Source organism: Vidua macroura, chromosome 1, assembly GCF_024509145.1.
Source record: "Vidua macroura isolate BioBank_ID:100142 chromosome 1, ASM2450914v1, whole genome shotgun sequence".
NCBI lineage: Eukaryota > Metazoa > Chordata > Aves > Passeriformes > Viduidae > Vidua > Vidua macroura.
The window spans coordinates 53,921,836-53,943,095 of NC_071571.1; the positions used below are offsets into that span (position 1 = coordinate 53,921,836).

At 38.1% G+C, this 21,260-nt stretch overlaps 1 protein-coding gene across 6 annotated transcripts in view; it reads right to left on the reverse strand.

Moving 5' to 3' along the window:
• Positions 1-21,260, reverse strand: part of RALA (RAS like proto-oncogene A) — a 32,546-nt gene that overhangs the window by 7,937 nt on the left and 3,349 nt on the right. For 2 of the 6 annotated variants that reach the window (XM_053986276.1, XM_053986309.1), the window contains exons 2-3: positions 2,764-2,918; positions 1,762-1,970 (exon numbers count right to left, since the gene is read on the reverse strand). In XM_053986276.1, the coding sequence (XP_053842251.1) occupies positions 1,762-1,970; positions 2,764-2,877 (323 nt within the window). In that variant the 5' untranslated portion in view covers positions 2,878-2,918. Of the gene's footprint in view, positions 1-1,761; positions 1,971-2,763; positions 2,919-3,088; positions 3,196-13,295; positions 13,390-15,171; positions 15,256-21,260 lie in introns of those variants that run through there. The other 4 variants (XM_053986271.1, XM_053986292.1, XM_053986299.1 and 1 more) reach the window with 4 other exon arrangements.

Consider the following 21,260-nt stretch of genomic DNA (forward strand, 5'->3'; position numbering starts at 1 on the left):
ATGGCATTTCAAAGCATACCAGGAGCCCCATTGAATTGCAGTAAAAAGCTCTCCTGTTGGAGGTCTGCCATTCCAGCAGAATAAAATGAATGTCACTTTCTTTAATATTTGGCTCTTAAGTAGTTGTCTTAGATTACAATGTAAGTTGTAACCAGAAGTATGTATTCTACCACCATCTTTGTGAGCTGTTAAAAACAGATGGGGTAGTGTTCTTTATCTCTTCCATGACTCATCCCTGACAACTCTCTCCAGAGGACTATCTTCTGCTAATGGGCCATCAAGTCTCACTGCATGACTCATAAAATTACATCATCCCATTGGGAGATGCTCTACTCAGGGGAAGGAATCAAGCATTCCTATCTGGATATAATCTGAGGTTTGTAACACCATGGACAGCCCTACCTACTGAATTCCCAGACAAGGGCTACATAACCACCACTGGACCTTAAGAGAAAGAGCAGACCCTCCTACAGGATCACTGCTTCAACAGAATCACATCTATCACTCCAAAAGAACTGCAGCCACCATTTAATCTGACTGCTACCACCACCCTGACCAACGGGGTATCAGGTTGTATCCTGACTGTCAGTTTAAGCCAGTATTTTCACCTTTATTTTAGTTTTCCTATTAAATTGTAGTTCTGACCTGGAGTCTCTCACTGGTTTGCCAACAGTGCCAAAAGTACTTTAACTGTACCTTCAAGAGATACAGATTACGTTTACACAGAGCAGAAAAATACATTTTTCTGAGTTACATTTTAGCATTTAGTCTTCTACGGTTCACTTTCATATTTGGATTGGGGATAATTTTAATATCTTTACTTGAAGGGATTTTTTTCTTTCATTTTTCTTGTATCAACAGGAAAGCTGCTCCTGTTTCTAACTACTGTTAACTCTCACCTTTACTGGAAAGTTGGACTTTTTCTAAGGCCAAAGATTATACACTTTGAAGCATTGGCATGATTTTAAACAGAGTTGAATAGGTCATTTTGCACTCTAGGGGAACTGAACTAAACTGTCCTCCATGATTGACAGTACCCAGCATAAGCCTGCAAACAAAAAAGGCCTGCTCTTCCCTCTCTCAAAATATAAATATATAGAAACACAAATAAATTAAAAACACCAGAAGACGAAAAATTTCTCCCCTCTCCATACCTCTTCCTCCTCCCTTAGAGAAATTAAACATATGCTGCTACTTAATGCTAATTAAGATGAACTGTGACAGCATCTCTAAGAAAACTCATTTCAATGGAATGCAGATAACTCCTTTTTATATTTGTTTCCTTAATTTTCTTTCAAATATTATGGCTTTTCCTATTTCATTACACTTTGAACTGGTAAAACTGTTTTCTGATCACTTTTGTCTTTTTTTTTAAATACAATAATGAGTTATTTAAATGTTTTCTCTCTCAACTGAAATTAAACACCTGTAATATACTCCTACCTGTATCATATTCTATTACTGTGATAAGAGTTTTAATATGATGCAGTCTGTGGTTGAGGCCATGGTGAGGCAGCTGTCTTTCAAATGTTACTGTGTATCTGCTCTGTGGCAATAGCCTTTCCGGTATTCAGAAACACAGCAGCTAAGGCATCTAAGTTCCACAGATAGCAAAGGCATCTGTTCAAAAGATTATGTTACAACAATAAGAGCTGCCATCCAGTCTGAATCACCAAAAGGATATTACAAAACACACACACAAAAAAATCACTTTCAATCATCTCAGTGTAATTAGAATGATTATCCTGCCTTGTAACTTACCTGAAGTCTGCAGTCGCTGCAAAGGATTCCAGCTCTGTGATAGAGAAGACGCAAAGAAAACCTTCTCCACTTCGGAAGTAGTTGTCTCTAATTGCAGCATAATCCTCCTGCCCTGCTGTATCCAATATATCAATTTGGACTTCTTCCCCATCCAGAACCACCTTTTTCCTGTAGCTATCTGCTTTGGTGGGCTCATAGTCTTCAACAAACTAGAAAAAAAAACCCTTCATGATGTAAAACCATGCCTGTACAAGACAATTGCTTCTGTTTGCACATAAGGATATAGCAAACATTAAATGGGTACCATAACTAATAACTAAGCATTGTGCATTTAGGCCCTCTGAAGTATTCAACTTGTAGTTAAAGCAGACTCTTCATCAGCCCAAACAGTTTTTAGGTTTTTGCTTTCCTCAGCCATTATAAGGAAATGTAGAGGTAATTTCAAAACATCAGTGTGTGCACTACATGAACTTTTTCTGGTTCAAAAACAACATCTGTGTTCCATTATGAAATCAGGTTGTCTTGACTTTAGATACATTTAGTGTCTACTTTTAAAGTACACTGAATGCTTAGCTTCTGACTTTTTTAAGAAAGGGATGACTTTCACTGGAAAAAAAGGAAAAGAGAAACTGATTTTCTTTCCTGTCCTCAACACCAGCACAAAAAACATGGAAGAAATTGTCTGTTTCAGGTGTCATGTAACTCAACAAAGTGAAGAAGCTTTGAGCTGACAAGTTCTAAGTCTAGTGATCAATGCAAAAATATTCTAGTAATATGACAGAGCATCTAACAGCTGAGAAGTCTGAAAAAGGCCAAATTTTACCTTCACAGGTACTTTTAGAGGGCAAATCAGTAATCTCAAAACATGTTTTTGTTACACTTAACTGCTGAATTTCATACCACATCACATACATTTAGACCCTTTCAAAAAATAATTCTACTAATATAAGTTAAACAACACTATGTAGCAGGCACCTCCTGAGATCTATGACAGCCTCTTACCTCATCATACATAAACTGTAGTGTTAAAGCAGATTTTCCTACACCACCACTTCCCACCATGATGACTTTGTGTAAAGCCAATGAATTCTGTCCTTTAGGTTTATTTGCTGCCATCTTTGGATTGCAGAAAATTCACAGGTATCAAATGGAAAAATCTAGAAGAAAAATATTTCTTCATTAGTTTTCTTTTCCTTCTCCCACATGAACTGATAAAATGGATTTTTTTCAAATTCCTACATATTTAATGACTTAATTTCAGTTCTGCTTCAGTGAAAGCTACCTGCTGTTTCACTGGAAACCATTCCACAAGTTATATTGAGCTCACCTCTTTTTTAATTAAGCAAAGAAATCCTTCACCATTTGGAATCAGCATTTTAGTATGTAGTATTTCATTTAGTGGCACAGTAGGTGTCAAGAATTCTTGATAGTTTACTACACAAAAATTGAAAAAGAAAGCCACAGTGAGTCCACACCATATAATAAAACATGATATGACAGCTGGAGGGTAAGGAAACAGACTTTTCAAGGGATTTCCAGTTTAAAAGGCAAGCACTAAGACACAGCACCATGGATTAGCTATAGTACTTTTACAGGAAAAGCAAGCAAACTTAAGATCTAAAAATACCCAATTTCAGTAAGTCAGAAAACAAAATAATCTAGTTTATACAGAATGGAAAGATTCAACTTGCCTACAAATGTAATTATTTGCAATATTTGGAATAGTTGTCTCAGTCCTGTGACTGCTTCTTTAAACACAGATCTCTCCATCTCACCCACACCAAAGGGCTCTATGACAGCTAATTCACATAGTTTAATGTATGTGTGCACAAGATCAAAAAGTAGAATTCCATTAACTTTTAAAAAAATCATACATGCTATAGTTGTAGTGGATCTCTATTTTCCCACACTTTTGTTTCATTCTCTACACCTATCCCAATAGTAATAAAACCATATTTGTGAATGCTTGCACAGTTCTTAAAACACAGGGAAGTCCCTGTACAGTGACAGAATGCGCTCTCCTCCAGAGACTTCAGGTCAAAACAAGGTCTGAACTCCAAAAGAGACAATGACATCTACATTACATATATAAATACAAGAAAAAATTATGGTAGCAATTGAAAACCAAATGTAACTTTTATTTTTTGAATTAAAAACTCAAAAAGAGCACATTCACATGGCTCAGTTATATAACTAACAGAGAATAACACAGCATAGTAACTTAACCTTGTTACCTTTAGCCATCATGATTATTTGACAATGTTACACTAATATTACATCCTACTCCATAATGAATTACCCTTCTGTGCAGCTTAAACAACCAGAATGTGAAGCATGACAACTTTCTTAAAACTTGTATCAAAAACTCTAGTTGAGGCCATGCACTAAGGCTTTGTTAGCAGTGATGTAGGTAGTATAAAAGCATGATGACTAAAGCTTCATTGGAGATTAAGCCAATCCTTCCTGGAAGTAAAATAAATACATGCCATCAAGGTTCTCACACTGCTATGCCAGCAAGCAGGCTGGGTATGAGCAAGCAGCTGGACCACCTGACCAAAGGGATATTACCATGCCATAGCCTAGCAATAAAAGTTGGCAGAGAGGTTTGAAGTTTGTCAGCACTGCTGTTGCCCAGGAACTGCTGGGCATTGGCCAGCTAGCAGTGAGCAAATATTCTTTTAATAACTTTTCTTTGGTTTGTTTTCCTTTTTAAAAAATATTTATTAAGTTATCATTATCTCAACCCACAAGTTTTCTTACTTTTACCCTTACAATTCTCTCCCCTCTCCCACCAGTGGCAGGGGGAGTGAGCAAGCAGTGGGACTTATCTGCTATCTGCCTACCAAGCTAAACCCACAAACTACATGAAAAACTCTTGAGATCACATCAGCACAGCTACCCATTCTACTGTCAAAGAATTCTGAAAATGCAACTGAAAAGTAAGTAAAATTATTTTCCCTGGAAAGATTATCTAATCAAAATAAGCATAAGTAAGGTGCTATACTCAGTACAGAGATATAGGAGAGAAATACAACTAATATCATGCTACAAGTTCTTTTAAAAAGGAGATGGAAAACAGCAAACATTTCTGTTTTGGCTTAAAAAGAACCATTTCTTTCTTTTTACTCAAGAGGGAGTACAAGAACATGAAAATAGTTCCAAGCCATGTGCATGCTTTCAACCTAATACATTGTTTTGTCTTTGCACACTTCTCTCAAAAGGAAAGACACATCATGAAAATCATACTTCTTAGTATGTATGTCAGAGAAGCAAGAAAGAAAATTCATCTGAATTCCACTATCAACTGACAACAGCTCAGTTTGCAAATGTTAGATTGCAATATCCACCTGGATGTACCTACTTTAAGCTTACTAAGCAAGAAAACAGACTATTCTTCTGCAAGTACTCCAATACTGGAACAAGTCCAAATGAACCCAGCAGGACCTCACTCAGGTGAGTTTGGGCTAACAATACTACAGTTTGAAAAAAATTCAAATGCACAGTAGCAATATTTCACTGTAATATTAGTTGTAAATTAATATCCAATCTTTAAGTAGATTGAGCAATGTGAAAATTCATATTTTACTTCAACTTACAATTCAACAAGTAGTGTGCCAGTGTGACAAACAAGTTGCCGCTTTTTGTACTCTCTGCAGCAGCTGACCCATAAAAAACCCAAAACATTTCCATTTCCAATTTGATCCTGACAAATAATTGTCAGTAAACAACATTCCACTAAGATACTGAAAACAGCAAAACTTCACACTACCAGAGACTTCAAATCTTCAAGATAAGCTTGTCATAAACACTATGCCACATTCTGGAGTAGGAGGGTGGCTCAGGGATGTCAGTTTACTCCCAAGTTCTTCACAAGCCAATAAAGATATAATGCTGGCAAAAACTCAGGTCTGCTGAGTAGTAGAGAATGTGGAAAGAGAGAGAAATAAGTTACAAACAATGCAAGTACAATACAATATGATACTGTGCAGACAACACTTAATCCAAAGAGACTGCTTCAGAGCAAATATTGTGCCAGAGAGAAGAAAGACCTTGAAAGTGATACGTTCGAAGCTATTGGCACGATTCTACCTGTTTCAGTGTGTTTTGAAAAACAAAGAACCTAGATTCCAATTTTAACAGTAAAGCACCTGAGATGAAGTTTCATGCAAAGTCTTTCTGCCTGTAATTTATGTAGCCTGACTTATTTTCATAGAAGTATTAATTTGGGTCATATCTAGTTACTGAACTGTCCTACTTTAAAATTACGATAAAACAGAGACTATGGCAAGAACCCTGTTGTATGAAGCTCAATAAGGAGTATTTCCTTATTAAGCATAGCATGGGGTTTATTACTACTTTAATCTTCACAGTGCAAAATTACTTGCAGGTCAGAAGATAAACACAGGATTATCCAACAGTCAAATCCTACGTCACCTACAGAAGAAAGATGTTCACAAAGAGCCAAGCACAGTGTTGTCAATAGCTATATTATCCATTTATACAAGTCAGTTTTTTACCACACCCATTGGAAATCCCATCACATCAATTCAGATGGTAACATATACAAAAGTTCATTCTTAAAACAGTTCTTCATGTAGTTCAACAAGTTGGAAGGGAAGCAAAAGATTAACTGGCTCAGCAATGTACTGCAGTGTCCTCATTCAGAAGGGCAAAAACATTGTCTAACCACCATGCTATGGATCAGTCCTCATCTCCACTGCAGATAAACTCCTAGGAAGCTGCCCTTTTTCAACATATTTGAGCAGATAAAGACACAAACAAATGAATCTCTGACTGCTCAAAGTAAGCAGTTCTCAAAGCTCCTACAGCTGTTTTATTGCCTGCTTGCAGATAAACACACCGATGATTCTGTGCTCCATTTAATGGCAGGCTTCCAGTTGGAGATAGCATTTTTTTTTTTTTTTGAGCCAGGCTAGTGAACAATTAGATTAATGAAGAACAGCAGGGGTAGGAATTATAATTCATGTTAGCATCAGCGTCTTGTCCAACAGTCTAGAAATCTGATCAAAGGAAAGAAGAGTAGGTAGCTAAATAACTTTTATTTTTACATTATTAAGATCATCAAGGAACTTCCATCTGGAGTTGTAAAGCTGTTCCTTGTCTTGAGTGATTGGCTTCTACCTGTATCAATACTTCTCGGAAGTTTTCATACATTACAGTCTGCACAGGTCCTCTGCACAAAAAATGCAATGTTACCTTTAGTCCCCCATGGATTTACACACAAAATGCAGCTCCACCCACTAAAGGAGTGAGCTGGATAGTGTAACACAACTTGGACACAGTATCATGTTAACTTGTGCATGAAGTCTTGAAACACAGAATGGTTACCTCTAGATCCAGAAGAGTAAGCTAGATAATTGGGCACCAGCAAAAAAAGTAGTTTTGATCTCCTGGGGCAATATAATTTCAGGGAGAAATATTTGCAAATACAAGTTAGGGAAGAAAAAAAACCAAAAAGCAGGAATTCTTGATCTCTCTTTAGTAGTCTTTATTTTGTCCTCCTATTTATTATTTCAGCCAAATAAATTGAGATAAAAATATGCTTATGGGCAAAAAAACCCTTATGGGTTTTATCACTCACTAATCTTAACTGAGATGATTCCTCTTAAGCTGTCCTGTTCATCAGTTGTCTTCTTCTTACAGAATAACTTGCTCCAAACCAATCAAAGCATGCTTCTTTACATATCCATTCCATTTGTCCTCTACATCCCTCCCCAGTGCAATAATCCCAAGGTTCATACACTAGTAGAGAGAGCAAAATAGTGGCCAACAGAACAGCTGAGTATCATCCAAAGAGGGCAATAGCCACCCAATTTAGATTGCCTCCTTTCCTTCACAGGGAACACAATTCCCCATATTTAGCCAGCACCAAATACTGAAGAAATTAATAGAAACAATCATATCCAAGACACCTACATCTCTGTCAAACTGTACCCAAAACTGGGCAAGAGGCCAAAAACTAACAAAGAACAGAGCATATGATCAGTCTCATTGTCTTAGACAAGGTGACCAAAAGAAGTCAAGAACTATTCCATCCATTTTAATTCCTTGGAGTCTCATAAATGCAACGTAAATGAGAACAGACCAGGAAAAGAAAAGCATTACACCAAAGTCACATCATTACAGGCACAAGTTCAGCTGGCATCTTCTTCACTACTATACATAAAGCTGAATGCTGGCCTTGTGAATATGCAGTTGTCCTTAACAGGCGGACTTTGATTTGCTGCAGACATTTGTTTGAAGGGGTCTAGTTAAACATAGCTTTGTATTTACAGATAGCTGGTACAGTTAGCATAGTTGGTTCTAGTTAATAAATAGAGATAGTGGTGCTGTTCATCAATTGCAAAACAATTTTTTTATTGTCAATTTTATAGCCTACATAAAACTAATACATCAAAACTGAATCCTAGTTAGTCTCCTTTCAGAGAAGAATACATGAAGATTTGAAAGTCTGTCATATCAACCTCATTACCCACTCACTTTTAAGATGAGTAATTTTCTTCCCTGAAGACTGCTTCATATAATAAGCATCAATTACAACTGCTAGATGATACATTGCTGCACCCACCTTTACTCTGCTTAACAGAGCTAGAACTTGATACATTTGAAGGAACAGGAATAATTTAACTGCAGTATGTGAGCTGCCTGCACAATATAACTGGCTAATATCTTTGACCAAAATACTTCCAGAAAGGCAAAAACTATAAATTACTTACTAAACAATTAAAGAAAATTTAACAGTGGAAATTCATATTGCTCTAAGCAAATAACTAAATAACTTTTTTTTACTTGAAGAAATTAATGCCTGCGCTACTCTGCACTGTACACTTAGTATAATATCATCTCTAGAAAAAAATCCACAACTTATTTCATGCTGAAGTGAAAATCTATAGTAATTATTTGACAGTATTTTCTAAAGTGTGTTAAGAAATTCTCCAAAGTTTTGTAATTTCCCGAAGTGTATCAAAACTCTGGTGGCTCATGTGACCTACAAATTACAAATGCAATTTTCTAAGAAAAAGCACAGGAACAAGAATTTTGAAAAGTGGCAACATATTTTACATCCAAGGACTATAAAGCAATATAATCTTATCTGTTGTGAAAATATCACAAATTCAACCAGTTACTTCATTGTTTATTGAGTCCCATAGTTTGTTTGGTTAACAAGAGCGAAAATATACTTGAGAATGCATTGTTTGAAAATAGCATTAGCATACTAAGTGCCAAATACCTGAAAGACACCTCACAAATGATTCAGATATTTCTACAACAAAAGCATTCCTGGAAAAGGAGGGAAGCAACTCCAGGCAAGCAGAATCTAACCCTCCCATCATCTGGTTCCAATTACAACATTCAAACCAGATCAGCAGAAACACCCCATGACCCAGAGATTGATAGTATACATGAGGACACAGATGAGACATGATACCAGCTGCTTTAAGAACTAGAGAATAAGGAAGTTTTAAAACTTAGATCAGCATTATTGTTGTGTCATCGAGTTTGACTGGTGTTTTATTACAGTTTAAATGCACAACATCCATCAAACTCTCCATAAAGTAACATCAGTATTTCATTCAGGTAAAACAAGTATTTCAAATGATTAATAATCACTACAGTCTTTAAGTAGTAGACTAGAGAAAGAGAAGAATGAATCCAAATGTTCAAACCCATCTTAGTAATGTGTAATCTCATTAGATAATGAAACAGGCCTCCTGAAACTCAGCCTCGTAACAAGTTAGAAACTTTCACAGCAAGTATTTCCCTATGTCCTGAAAATAATCCTTTGACATAAACATGTTGAACTAGGAATTAGTATTTGGAACTTCCCATGAGTTTAACAAGCAATTAAATCATATTCAAAGTTTTGTAAGAATCCTTCTTTCCAAAGCTTTCTAGGGCACACCTTAGAAGATGCTTATGCCTCCCACACCCACAGAACAAATTTACTACTGTGACTGACTACACATATACTAACAAAAGTAAAGGGTAGAAGACTGACTTCAGTTCTATCTCTCAGCAGAAGCAAAGTTCCTCAGGCAAAAGGCCCAAATTTCCCAGCTCCTTGAGATAAGTACTTCAAATCATAACCATACCCAGGCATTTAAACTGGAAAAGACAACCAGTGAACTCTTCACCCAGTAATAGAGGCCCATCCATTCCATAAGTTACATTGTGTTGCTATAAAGAATACCAGTTCCTACATGCCCACAGCTCTATACTCTTAAGATATCATGAGAAGAATTGCAATTTCTCCAACAAAAAGTCACTAAAACACGAGAAACAAATTCACAGACTTCCAGCAGTCTCCCAGAGGCTCCACAGGGCCTTAGTGCCAACTTCTGGGCATGGCCATGAACTAGACAGCACCTTCTAAAGTGAGAACATATATGTATTTCATATGCTTTAAGTCATCATTTCAGCATTTTCTTACTAAAAGGCCTCTTCGGTTTCTTGCAAGATGACTTCTGGGGAAGTACTTCCATAAGGAAATTTCTTGAAACCCACATGCAACAGCCCATGAAAACCCTGACAAACTGAACAACAGAAACAGTTTAGAACAAAATGAAGGTCTTAAGATTTCAAACCCTGTAGTGTACTGAAAAGAAAACAAAGCAGCTACATGACTGTCCACATAAACAGCTGACAAAACATACAGCCCTTGAGCTCAAGTGTGTGTGTCTGCAAGGCTGATATAAACTGAACCTGCAGCAGTCTGTCTGATACTCCCATATCCTTTCTCCCAATAGCACTGGTGCAACTATTAGGTGGCAAAATCTCGGGGTCTGTGGATTGAGGTGATCCCAAGAATGTAAAAGTCTTTGTTTCCCAGCTCACGCAGCCAAAGGAGGAGTCTGAATGTGTAGGGTCAGCTTCTCAAGGTTGTTTATTTTCTCTTATCTATTACATTCTTTCTTTGACCTGCTAAGCTCTGTTTAGCAAATCAGTCATGGCATTCTGTTTGCCCACTAGGGTGGTGTTACCATTTTATACTAAGAACTACATGTACTATGTTTACAATAACGTGCCAATATCTATAATTTATGTTGGACAGTGTGTCTCTACCTTAAACCAATAGAAAAGCGTCACCATCACAGCAAGACATGGAGGGCAGGAAGAAGGAGGAGGTCAGGACATGCCCAAATCCATCCATCTTGTCCCCTCGAACCCCATTCTAAAAAGCCCCAAAATTCTACCTTTTCACCCTGTGTTAATTTAACTACCATACTACGCAAACCCCTGTGGCTTGTAATTCCTCATACAAAGTTGGCAGCTTCTTCCATGGGCTAAAATTGAAGCCACAGGTGTTTTTGACTTTGTGCCAAGGTCTCCGAGCCCCCTGCCATGGTCTCGAGACAGCCAGGGCAGCCAGAGGGGTGCCCTGGGTTCCCACAGCAAAGCACTTAAGAAATTGCTCTAGACAAAAACTAACCTACACTGTTTTTTTTAACAGATACGTTACCTAAACAAGTCTGCTGGTATCAAAGACAGCCCAGAACAACACATAGCTGAGCACAGGGAAGGCAAAACTACAGCACTTCCAACCTATAAACACTGAGGAAAAACAATGCAAGTGTTCTAGGGTTCCTCAACCATAATCCGGCACCTGCTAAAGATTTCTCACTTTTTCCAAGTTATGTGATGACTATTACAAAACACTGGGAAGAATTCTAGATACTTGCAATGGTTTATCTGTGTTACTGTTAAGTCAGGAATAGATGACACAGACTCAGATCAGGAGGCTAGAAGCTCCATGTTTATTCAGACCTCTTCTTTTATACACTGGTCTGCTACAGGTGGACCTGACTGGTCATTTAATCAACACATTTCACATGATTGACTAATTAAGAAGACACATTTTTATGAGAAAAACAACTTGTTAAAAACACCAGCTGCAGATTGTTTATCATTTGATTATCATTCTTTTTCTCCAGGTCCCTAAAGCTTCCCAGACCAATTCATGGAAAAGCTTATCTAGCTTTCTCTCTCTCTGATCAGACCATCATATCACAGAATCACAAGGCTGGAAGAGACCTTCAAGATCATTGAGTCCAACCTATTCCCTGATACCTCAACTAAACCATGGCACTGAGTATCACATCCAGTCTTTTTGTAAACACATCCAGGGATGGTGACTCCACCACCTCCCCAGGTAGACCGTTCCAGTACTTTATCACTCTTTCTGTGAAAAACTTTTTCCTAATATCTAACCTATATTTCCCTTGATGCAGCTTGAGACTGACCTCTCGTTCTGTCAGTTGCTGCCTGGAGAAAGAGACCAAATCCCACTTGATTACAACCACCCTTCAGGAAGTTGTAGAGAGTGATAAGGTCGCCTCTGAGTCTCCTTTTCTCCAGGCTAAACAACCCCAGCTCCCTCAGCCGTTCCTCACAGGGCTTGTGTTCCAAGCCCCTCACCAGCCTCGTTGCCTCCTCTGGACACACTCAAGCATCTCAACCTCCTTCCCAAACTGAGGGACCCAGGACTGGACACATAGTCAAGGTGTGGCCTCACCAGTGCCGAGTACAGGGGGAGAATGACCTCCCTGCTCCTGCTGGCCACACCATGGCCACACAGGCCAGGATGCCGTTGGCCTTCTTGGCCACCAAGGCACACTGCTGGCTCATGTTCGGCCGGCTGTCAACCAGTACCCCCAGGTCCCTTTCTGCCTGGGCATTGTCCAGCTACACCATCCCCAGCCTATAATGCTGCAGGGGGTTATTGTCACCAAAATGCAAGACTCAGCACTTGGACTTATTAAACTTCATCTTGTTAGACTCTGCCCATCCATCCAACTGTTCCAGGTCTCTCTGCAGAGCCCTTCTACCCTCCAACAGATCGACACATGCTCCCAGCTTAGTGTCGTCTGCAAATTTACTAATGAAAGACTCAATCCCCTCATCCATGTCATCAATAAAAATATTGAACAGAACTGGCCCCACCCAGCACAGACCCCTGGGGACACCACTGGTGGCTGGCCGCCAGCTGGATGCAGCACTGTTCACCACCACTCTCTGGGCCCAGCCATCCAGCCAGTTCCTAACCCAGCAAAGAGTGTTCCTGTCCAAGCAGTGGGCTGCCAGCTTTTACAGCAGTACGCTGTGGGAGACAGTGTCAAAGGCCTTGCTGAAGTCCAAATAGACAACATCTACAGCCTTTCCTGCATCCACCAGGCAGGTCACCTGGTCATAAAAGGACACCAGCTTGGTCAAACACGACCTACTCCTCCTAAACCCATGCTGGCTGGGTCCGATACCCTGTAGATGCTGCATGATATCCACATATCTGGACTGATCCAAAGATGAGTGGGAAGAGCAGCAAACTCAAGCCCACCACCAAGGTTACCACAAGGTTAAAGCTTGCTTTCATAGTTCAACAGACTAAAGTTAACTGAGAAATAATTTTGATAATATACATATTTTCATAAAAGTCTAGAATACTGTTCCTGCTTCTACAAGTTCAGTATGTGGCTGGTGCCTTCTCTCAGTCTATTCTAATCATTGATGGTACTTACCTTTCTGAGGCTGACAGTGCTGAAGTGCTTTAACACAAAGTGTAAGGGTCATGTCTTCTTTCATACTCAATTTGTAAACATGAAGATCTGTAATCTAGCATATTAACAGAAGACATTCATTTGTATTAAGATTATACACCATGAGGAGAGAATTAACAGTCACAGCAGACACGATAGAATAAAGAACAATTACAACTACATGCCACTAGCCTGTCAAAGCTATCCACAGACTTGAATGGATTCAGAGGGAAGGCAGACAAACAGGTACTACTGCTGATTTTCTACCATGAAAGGCTGAAACAGATGAGGGGGACATCTGTGGAAGAGCCTCCCACATCAGTTATCCATAATCAAAAGTCAAGTTGCATTCATGGGAGATGCATTTGATATAGAACAAAGACACTCTTCCCAACCCCCATCCCCCCCAAAATGTAAGAGTCAACATATAGCCTACAAAGATGAATTTTAGTAATGCAGAATCAACATCTCAGGTTCTTAACTAGTGCTATTCTAATAAGAAATCAGTGAAACCTTTCCAGAACACATTTCAGTTAGTGTCACCTAAGATATACAAGATACAGCCATTTTTATCCTCTTTTTCAACTACAAGAAACCACATCTGGAACCTAACTTTTGATTAATGATAAGCTAGGCTTCACTGACATTTGCAGAGGGCTGCTGCTTCCAGCTGTTCTAGAAAGCAACAAGAATGGAGTTCCCTTGAAGGCACTATGCAGCATGAGCTTCAGCAGCGCACTTTTAAAAGCAGTTCAAGAGCACTTCATTCAAAACTTGTCCACAGCATATTCAGTATCAAAAATTCAGGTTTTTTGGTCCATCATATTTCAAAAGGAATCTCAATCACATTAGTATGTCCTTTTTGTCCCTGTACTTTTACACTTCAATATCCACAATAGAAATTTTAGGAAGATTTAAATGTAAGCATGTTGACTTGGCTTGATGAAGAAAATTCTTGGAGAAATGTCTGAAGATGGCTTCCCAAATATATACTTGAAAAAATATAGAAGTTTCCCTCTAACCCAAGTATCTTTTTAACTGTTAAAAACTCTAGTCTTCCTTTAGAAGTTCAGAATGTCAGATGCGCATTTTCTAGAAACAGCAAATATTTGCATGGGCATTTTTACAGCCAGAAAGAATCAAGATCCACATTGACTAAACCTAAAACTGCACCCAGACAGTTTTACTGCTCTACAGGCAGGAAAGTTAACTTGTGACAGATAAATATAGAAACAAATAGTATCTGCAAAGCAAAAGAGTCATCAGGCAGGCTGCACCCAACAATCTACAGACTCTATAGAAGGGATGCACACAGCATCCCTTCTGTAGGTTAGGATTTCATCTGGTAAAAGCAGCCTTGCTTTGCAGGCTTCTCTTGTCACACCAAGACATGTTCTGATGCTGATACCTCAGGGAATTATTCTGCTCAAACAACTACTTTTCCCTGTTAGCCAGTCATAGTAGTACTATGGTGAAACTCACATGAACACCCTTAAATTCTTTCAAGTATTAGTACAGACAGAATGAACATAGGAGCCTTGTTTGAGTAACAGTCCTATGAAATTCTTGACAAAGAAAAAGTCTAAACTTTCAAATAAAACATTTTCAAGGCAGGCACTGCCTTCTTCCACAAGTCAGTGCCTAGGTGAATGACGTTTCAGCAAAAGCTGAGTAGGAATACTGCAATGCATTATCCTTCACATCTCAGGCTAATAAAACAGCTTCTAACAATGAAGGATGCAGGAAATGAGTGCTCCAGCAGATGCAAGCACGTTTACATCAAAGGCCACAGCAGAAATGGTGCAAGCGAACCGGACTGAATGCAGGGCATTAACAAAATACACCAAGAAGCAGGTACCACCAAATTTTCCGTCTCCTCTTCACAAATACAGGCAAGCATTCTCTCTCCCCACAGGCAGACTACATCAACACACCAGCCAAATGGAACCTAATGAAATATGAGCATGTTTGATTTTGCATTTCAAAATTTTCCTTTTATTCCTCTAAGGAAACATGCAGCTGCAGCAAATTTCTTTTGTGAAACCTGACTTGGCAAAATAAGTTACTTAATTCATTTTATGACTTTGCCATCTGTTTAACCACCTAATTAGAAATGCGCAAGTGGGGTTTTTTGCAGTATTATTGCAAGAGCATTACTTTTGTAGCCATATTTTGTTCCAGTAATGTCTCCTGTTTATATCCTATGCAGTGCTAATTTCCCCTCCTAAAATAATTATTTTTTCTGTCTTATTCAGAGAAAAATGATTTCATATGCACGACTCACTGAATGAGACTGGTTTGCAAATAAACAAAAACCTTTTGAATAGGTGATTCAAGAACACAAGTGATTATAGACATGATATTACACAGTAATACAGCACACATAAAGTTGAAACACTGTTAGGTGGATCTCTCCCCATTTTTAGATGCAATTTGTCCTAAAATTGTTAGATATATGATTTGAAAAATTGACAGAGTTAATCTAATAGACCTAAAAGACCCAATCAGGTAATGAATTGTCTTTTAGTTCAATATACACTTGCCAATCATATGATACACAACCGACTTTCATGGCTATTTCACATATTATGGGCATTAAATTTGCACTGGCTAGAAACAGAGGGCATTCAATTAAATTAATATTATATTATTAATATTCACATCAATTTAACAATTTTCACATCAAGTGCCAGTGCAAGGTGGCTTTCATCACTTCCTGCTTAAAATACTGATCATACTTTCCTTCCAGTACTACAGAAGGGATTTTTCAATGTTCACAAACTTAAATGAATTTTGAAAGTTCACAAACTTAAAAGTTGCTTTTTGCTTCTGTTTCAATTCTTACAGCTCTTACAGCACACAAAGTAACTCAGACCTGCTAAATGACTTTACATGAATATAAGTGTTTAAGTTCCAAGTTTTAACAGAACAGGCTATCTAAAAAAAGTTCTTTACAAAGAAAACGTTTGTTAAAATCATAGATCAATTTCAGAACACATAACATTCTTCTCTGACTATCTGGGGAACCAAGTGAAGCAGCTATCAAAAACTTCTAATAAACAAACTTAAAAATTAGTTTTTTAATCATATTCCAAAGGCAAAGTTTGAAAAAGGCACTGTTAAGGTAGATGGGTCTCAAGTGTGTCTCTCTTCCTATGACCTAACACGGAATGCAAAAGCCAAAGGCATTCCAGCAGCGGTCAAACTCAGTTTATTTTAAAGGCCAGTCTCTCCATGGAAAAACTACTATAGAAGTCTGTCTACAGTGAAATCCAATATCATTATCAACATTTAACTAATTTAATTCTACACACATTGCAATGTTAAACAGTACCAAATGTGAGCTGCTTTCCTTTCTGTACACACAACCTTTTAAATTCTTGCGGGAAGTATGGGATCTAGTACGTTTTCAGTGTTGCATGGTTTTCTCTAGCCTAAGAAACCTTCACTACCTCTGACTTATGAAAGCATTTTCTTTTCAGCTGTTCACTTGCAAGCTTTCAATTCAGTGGCAGTACTTGTATTAGCATCAGTTCACCACAGAGTCAGAAGGTAATTTTACTGCTTTTCTCCTTGAAGTGTTTATTTATTTTGCCTTAATGCACATGCAGTCAGAGTCCTGCATAAAGTCTGGAAAACTTAGTGTTATTAAAACCCATTCCTGTTGTTCATAGATGATAGTATGACTGGTCTTAGTTTGTCGTAAAATTGGAATTACGTTCCTTCAAACCCCGACCATCTCACTATGCCATTCTGACTGGGTTAGGTTTCAGTATTTTATCATATTGTATTTCATTGTTCATACTATCTTAAAAGAAATCCTAGTACTTGGCTACAAGATTGTTCCTGTTTCAGTCTTCCCTCAGAGAAACATATTTTCCCCCGTATTTGTAAAAAAACTCTTCTCTCCTAAAATTGTAGCAAAACTTATTAGAAAGATTACAATATAAAACTTCACTCCTCAAACAACAGACTGTTTTCCTCAAATTTTCCAAACTACTCTTTAAGATCACTAGATCTTAAGACTGCTTTTACAATGCTCTTCAAAATATTCCAGTCTGAAGAAAATCACAAATTTTGCTTATTATAAACATGGTCTCAGTTCTAACTCATACACCTTGCAGAGAATATTTTTGTTAGTTTACTTCATTCCTCTATCTGCTTTGACTGCAATGTTATGAACAGTTTCCAGGTGTTCCCCAGAGACGCGGGCAGGGCTTTCCTAGTTCCCATGGCAACACTAAAAGAAAACTACTAACTCTAGCTAAGTACCGATATTGAAATGCTAATTAGCTAATTGCTCTGTTTGTTTTCTCTAAACTACCTGGCCTCCCACCCCTCCACGCTGCCATTCTGGGACTAACATGCAAATAAAAACCCCTTAGGATCATGGGAGTATTTTTAGGAGATAAAAATGAATATAAATCAAAAACTGAACACAATAGAGGAGTCTAGACAAACGCCCTAGCTGAGGAAGAGGGAAACACATGCCCTGACTGGCTTTTAACCGTCGCCATCACCTAAGAAAGAACAGACTATATTAGGCTCTGAGAAGCAGGGCGATAGAGAGACAGAGAGCCCTGGTGCTGCCACCACGGAAGGAGCGGGGACAGCTGTTGTTCTGGACTTCAGCAACAGACTCTGCACATCACGCCTCCTCATCCTCGGGCCACCGGTGTGCCACAAGGAAAGGAGAAAGGACAGCTGCTGCTCGGGACTCCAGTGACAGACTCTGCACGCCTCCTTCCTTTTGGCTGCCTGGGAAAGCTACAACCGTGGGGGCGAGCTCTGCGTCGAGCCCCCTGCCCAGCTGATCTTTTTAATAAAGAGCTGAACATTAATAAAGGCAATAGCCCTGTTCATTTCATGCAAGAGCTATAAAATTCAAACTCTGCAAGACAGCAAATACAACAGATACAGCTTAACTTTCACTTAACTTTTAGAAAAAGATGCTCTTCTACTAAAGTTCAGCATGTATTAAATAAAGTTACCTAAAACCAAAATATTTCTCATTAAGATCCAAAGAAAAACATTAAAGAGGCAGGACAATGAAGAAGTTTCTTAAAAATCAGGACCTCCTAAGGTTTCAGAATTATTCCAAACCAAAACATTTCATATCCCACTCTGGTTCTGGGGCAAAGAAGGACTGAGAAAATCCAGCATTTTTGTAAGTGGCTGCACTATATAATCTTTAAATGTAATTGTAACTCTAAGCCTATCAGTAAACTAGTAACTACATGGTCAAAATTAGTGATCCACAGGGAGACAGTTGCATGGGTGTACAGATACAGGCCTTCCTAAAATATTTTGTGGATCAGCTACTGGCCTCTCCAACATCATCAATCTATAAATTATAACCTCCCATGCTCTCAACACAAGAAAAACCAGTTGGCAATGCCTGCAGTGGGATTTCTTAAAGCACAGAGGCATTTAGGATGTGGAATATATATATAGGTCAAAAGTGAGTATTTTCCCCTAAAAACATAAGCACAAGGGTAAAAAGTTGAAATGATGATTTAAGATCCAAGTTAATATCATTATTTTTTCTAATAGTCCTTCATGTTACACTATACACTAAAACAAAATGAGTACTGATGCAAACAAAATTAATAGTTCAGATGAGCAGCCTTCTAGTTCTTTATCAGTACCTTAACTTTTCATTCTTTTTCTTATCACAGTCTCCATTAAATAGGGAAAAACAATCAAGTACTCACATTCATTTCACACATATCAAATTAGTGAGTCTCTTCCTACAGGATACTCTGAGATGTTCCAGAATACCTGGAATTAATGATGAATATTACCTGTAGCTATATTTTCTTCCTTACAATACGAAACATTTAATAACATTTTAGATGGTAAACTTGCTGAACTGAAAGCAGTTTTTCATATTTAGTCTAATAAATCTGCTCCTTAAATTCTGAGTAACTCTAGATTGTATAGAGAAGGAGTCCAGAGTACAGTACTTTCTGTCTAGGTTAAGTTTCCCTTATTTATTATAGACTTTACTTCTACTAAATACGAAGCCTGAAACCTCAAAGCCATCAGGTCTAATCAGCAGCAGACAAAAAATATGCAATCTGGACCAGTAAAGAAAGATGCTTTAATAAATCACATTCATACAGGCCTGTGCTGTATCATTGACTCCAATATGTGAACTACATCAATGTAAAATAAATTTCACATTCATTTTCAAATTAGTAACAACTTCAAAAATGTAAACTTATTAAAAATCAGAGAATTCAAGTTGTGATAAAGTGCACTGAGCTACCAGTCATGACTCTACTGGACCAGTCACTGAAGCATTGCAATGAATTCTTAATTTGGACAATATAAATTTTGACCTTACAAAAATCAGTTCTTACAAGTGTGCAGTGTTATTTCTTAAAATACGAGTGTTCTGAGGATTGGAATGGAGCTTATGTACATGTTACACTACATAGGTAAAATTAATTCAGGTGTTTAAATGTGCAAGAACTTTATGATTTAGAGGTGTCATCCCAAAATAGCTCGCTCACACAACAGTCGCTTGGATTCAGTGATTTTGCTTACTTTGATCTCCAAGGGTAACAGTGACAGATGGTTAATGATGAGTTGCTACCAGCCTTGCTTTGAGTAGGGCCTTCAGGTCCATCTACTCAAACATCTCCCATTGCATGACCTCACCCATCAAGTGTAGGTTTTGTGACTGACATAGGATGCCTGCAGATGTTTGTCACATCTGTTAACACTGTTTTCCTGTCTGTAAAATTTCTTCTATTTTGAGGTCTGAAATAAATCCCACAGGGCAAAGTGTTGCTGGTATTAACTATTTCTGCGTCAAAAGCCTTGTCAGGAGACTCAGCTATACCAATAGGACTACACTGCTACAACTTGAAATGACAGACCTCCTTTACTCTACACCATCTGACGGGCTTGAACGGGAGTACTAGCAAAGAGAAGGACTGTACCACACATAGTTGGCTTTTTACTTTTTTCACAGATGTTTCATTTTTCCAAGACTTCCATGTTTACTGCAATCCATTTCATGTTGACAAAAACACTTCTGCCTGCCTGTATGTGGGTGCTATATGTAGAGTATTCTCAGACTCTCAGAAACAAGGATCAGAGTTAAAGATCAAGTCTTACAGTAGTACAGAAGGCTATTAAATTAGTATTTCAGACCATAAAACGAAACAGATACTAAGGCCTGAATGCACGGCTGATCCCTGCTACCCACCTACTAAGCACAGGTGCAAAGCACCTTTGTAAATATCATCTTCCATAATTTGCAGAAATACTTGTTTGCTAGTACAGTATATTTACATGCCAATTTTTAATGAAACGTTGTGGGCCACTGCACCAGACATTTCCACGCTCTTGTATCAAATGATGTAAACATACTATTATAGAGAAAAATACAATGCATTTTACATACACACAATGCATGAACCTTACTGGTAGGAATTCAATGTACATTATAATTACTTCAACTAAGGAGCCAACATCACAAAATAAGAATCTATTCCACTAAAGTAACAATTGCAGAGTTACTATGCAACCAACTCTACATCTCCTGTTTGTTCTACCTTCTTTACATTCTTGGCTCCTCTTCATTACAAACTGATTACGGCACAGCTTACTTTGAATTCTCTGTAGTAACTGTCCATGTCATCTAACACCTTCAACACACCTCTCTCCGTTATTACCCCTCTGTGCAAACCTGGACACTTCAGTGTTGCCAAACTATTGTCCCAAAGGTGCTGGGAATTTTGATAAAGACAAAACGAATCCCAAACAAAATATGACTAGTAAATATTAAGCCTCCCTCTGGACAAAGGCAATGAATTCTCTCACTGGTTCATTCTAAGGCAGCATTACTTAATCCATACTACATTTCTTTCCAACTTGTTCCTACCTTTCAATCTAATACTGTTTTTTCTATGGGAACGTCAGATTTTTTTTTTC